General features: G+C 38.0%; 1 protein-coding gene across 1 annotated transcript; it reads left to right on the forward strand.

The window, feature by feature from the left end:
* The first annotated feature begins 253 nt into the window (after nt 1-253).
* LOC146341454 (olfactory receptor 11A1-like) lies at nt 254-1,177 on the forward strand. Its single transcript, XM_084807461.1, has one exon. The coding sequence runs from the start codon at nt 353-355 to the stop codon at nt 1,175-1,177; it is 825 nt and encodes a 274-aa protein (XP_084663587.1). The 5' UTR covers nt 254-352.
* Nucleotides 1,178-3,074: the final 1,897 nt, after the last annotated feature.

Raw genomic sequence — 3,074 nt, forward strand, 5'->3', positions numbered from 1 at the left:
AACTCTACAAAAATTATATACATAAACAACCCTATTCGAACTACCAGTCTATGTACTGCAGTAAAACAGGTTATTGTTGTTTGCTTTTTTAATTTTGTGTAGTTAATATTGTGTGCATTCAACCATCTTTGGACATGTTTTAAATTGAAGTGGAATTAAATCAAAACCCCTGCATCAGTTATACAATTCTAATTCTTTCTTGCTATATTCTTATATTATACAGATGCACCTGAAAATCAACCAAGAAAGGAGTAATCAAACTGCCCCTGTGGTATTTATTCTCCTTGATTTTAATAGTGAGGATTTGCAGACTTTCTTTTCCATACTGTTCCTACCCATCTACATTGTGACCATGGCTGGGAACATCCTCATTATCATTCTAGTCATAATTGATCAGCATCTTCACACACCCATGTATTTCTTCCTTGGAAACCTGTCCTGCCTGGAGACTTGCTACAGCTCAACCATTATGCCGAGAATGCTGGTCAGTTTTCTGCAGGGGGACAGAACAATTTCTGTTAGTGGATGCTTTGCACAACTGTATTTCTTTGGGTATCTTGCAACTACAGAATGTTACTTTCTAGCTGTCATGTCTTATGATCGTTATTTAGCGATATGCAAGCCACTGCATTATGCAATGCTCATGAATAGCAGAATTTGCATCCTTCTAATTGCTGGATCTTGGATAAGTGGATCATTGTTTATCAGTCTTATAATATTTTTGGTATCTCAGCTGAGTTTCTGTGGACCCAACAAAATCGATCATTTTTTCTGTGATTTGATCCCAATGATAACACTCTCATGCAATGACACCCACTTGGTTGAAACTACAGCCTTCATAATCTCCTTTATAGGCACTCTTGTTCCATTTCTAATAACCCTGACATCTTATGTTTGCATCATTAAGAGCATTTTAAGAATCCCATCCACTACAGGGAAACAAAAGGCATTCTCTACTTGCTCATCCCATCTCACTGTGGTTGCTTGCTTCTATGGCTCCTTGATAATAGTCTATGTATTACCAAACGTGAGTTCCCTGAGCAATTTAAAGAAACTTTTCTCTCTGTTCTACACTCTACTTACTCCCCTGGTCAATCCTCTTGTTTACAGTTTGAGAAACAAAGAAGTAAAGGAAGCAGTAAAGAAAATTTTAAAGATGCTTCACAGAACTCATTAACATTCAAGAGAAATTATTTTGAATATTGGTACTATTGGCTTCATGATATGAATGTTTTACATCGACTGATAGATAAGGTATTTTAATGTATTTAGACTACGTTTTCATTATGCATGCTTGGACCTGAAATGCCATCTGCCTTATCACTCATTATCTAGACTGATTTCCTGTTGGAAGGACTTCAAATACTGACAGAATTAGAAAGAGGTGTTCTCATAGTCACACTATCTAATCTTTGATAATCAGTAAAATTACACAAATTGTTTTCCTTCAATCCATAGCTTAAAGGAATCCTGCAAATGAATTTTCCATTTTTATCCTCAGCCTTAGAGATTCTAATTTTTAAATCAGGTATGTCAAATGTGATGGATGTATTCATTATGTTTAGTTCCCTTATTCATTACACAGTGAAAGTGTAATTTGAAATGCAATTTGTAATTTAAATGGAGGACCCACTTTTTTGGGGGGGGTTCTTAATTCTTCTTCTCCTGCTGTTTTTTTGTTGAAAATGCTCCCTCCATCTGTTTTACTCCCACTGGGGTAAGATTCAAGTATCCATATTGTTTTACAAGTGTGTGTGTGTGTGGGGGGGATAAGTTGCGGGGAAGGGTCAGTGGGAAATATCCTGAAGAAAAAGGCTTAAGATGTTCCTCTCTTCCTATTTTGGTCTTCAATTTCTGTGGCAGTTTTAACACTTAGATTACAGCCTCACCTGATGCATTCTATAAAAAAGAAGAAAAACTCCTTCCAAAGTATCATGAAACTATAATGTGTAGTTCTAAGCTACCATAGATGAATTCATAACACAAGCTGGAAAAGTTCAAACTGTGGAAACTCGAGGGCTTTCTATTGACGGACACACATACACACACACACACAGACACACACACACGCTAGAAGGAAATAAAATGGATTCAATAGGAGATGTGTCTGTGGTGGTGTCGTTAGGGCAGGACTATGGGGAAGATGTTGATGACCCAACTCCGAAGAATGAGCAGGAGGGCTCCCCAAACACAGAAGGTATGGCTTACCACATTTTAAATACATGAAGTAAGACGCGTTGTCATCTAAAGAGCTCCACCCCCATAAGAGCATTAAGGCCAATGTCAACAACTACCCACCTCTACCTTAGCATCTGTGACCCTCTTCCATGTGAACCTTGGAACTGTTTACTAATCGTTTAAGCTACTGTTTTGTTATGTTATTGGTAATGAGACTGGTCATATCTCAGAGTAGTTAAGACTCCAGTTTGTCACACCGCTACAGAGGGAACTACACTGGGCTACCTATTTGCTACCAGGCAAGGTTTAAGGTTTTGCTCGTAGTGTATAAATAACTTGGGACCAGGATATTTGAGAGAATGCCTGCCTGGTCTCTCAGGTCATCATCAGGTGATGCATTCTTGGTGGCTCCAAATGGAGGAGGGCCATTAGTGTATTGGCTCCTGCTCTATGGAACTCCCTGATGATGTCAGGCAGGCACCAACATCGTTTAGTTTTTTAGCACCTGCTGAAGAGTAACAAATAATAATAATAATAATAATAATAATTGAACAGGCCTTCCCTGACTAACCAACCATCGTTTTATTGGCACAATCTGATTTTAAAGGCTTTAATTCACATTATTAGTATTAGTATTAGTATTAGTATTAACCACAAGGATGTTTGGACGTAGGGTGGTATATAAAACTTGTAAATAAATAAAATAAATCCCACTGTGGATATGAGAGAGAAATACAAGAGTCCCCCCCCCCAACACACACAAGCTGTTGTTTCCCTCTAGGGATGTGTGAATCATCAGCAAAACCTCGAGCTTGCCAACGATCTCTGAATTCCATCTTGAAGCTCATTCCAGCTCAAGTCCATATCAGACTGAAAGCTTTTTTGTTTTCTTTTTT

This window comes from Heloderma suspectum, chromosome 6 (assembly GCF_057233095.1).
Source record: "Heloderma suspectum isolate Gila_16-S chromosome 6, 16-S_ref, whole genome shotgun sequence".
In the NCBI taxonomy this organism is placed as follows: Eukaryota; Metazoa; Chordata; class Lepidosauria; order Squamata; family Helodermatidae; genus Heloderma; species Heloderma suspectum.

Coding starts and splice junctions, on each gene's coding strand:
- LOC146341454 (XM_084807461.1), top strand. CDS start 353: ATGGCTGGGAACATCCTCATTATCATTCTAGTCATAATTGATCAGCAT.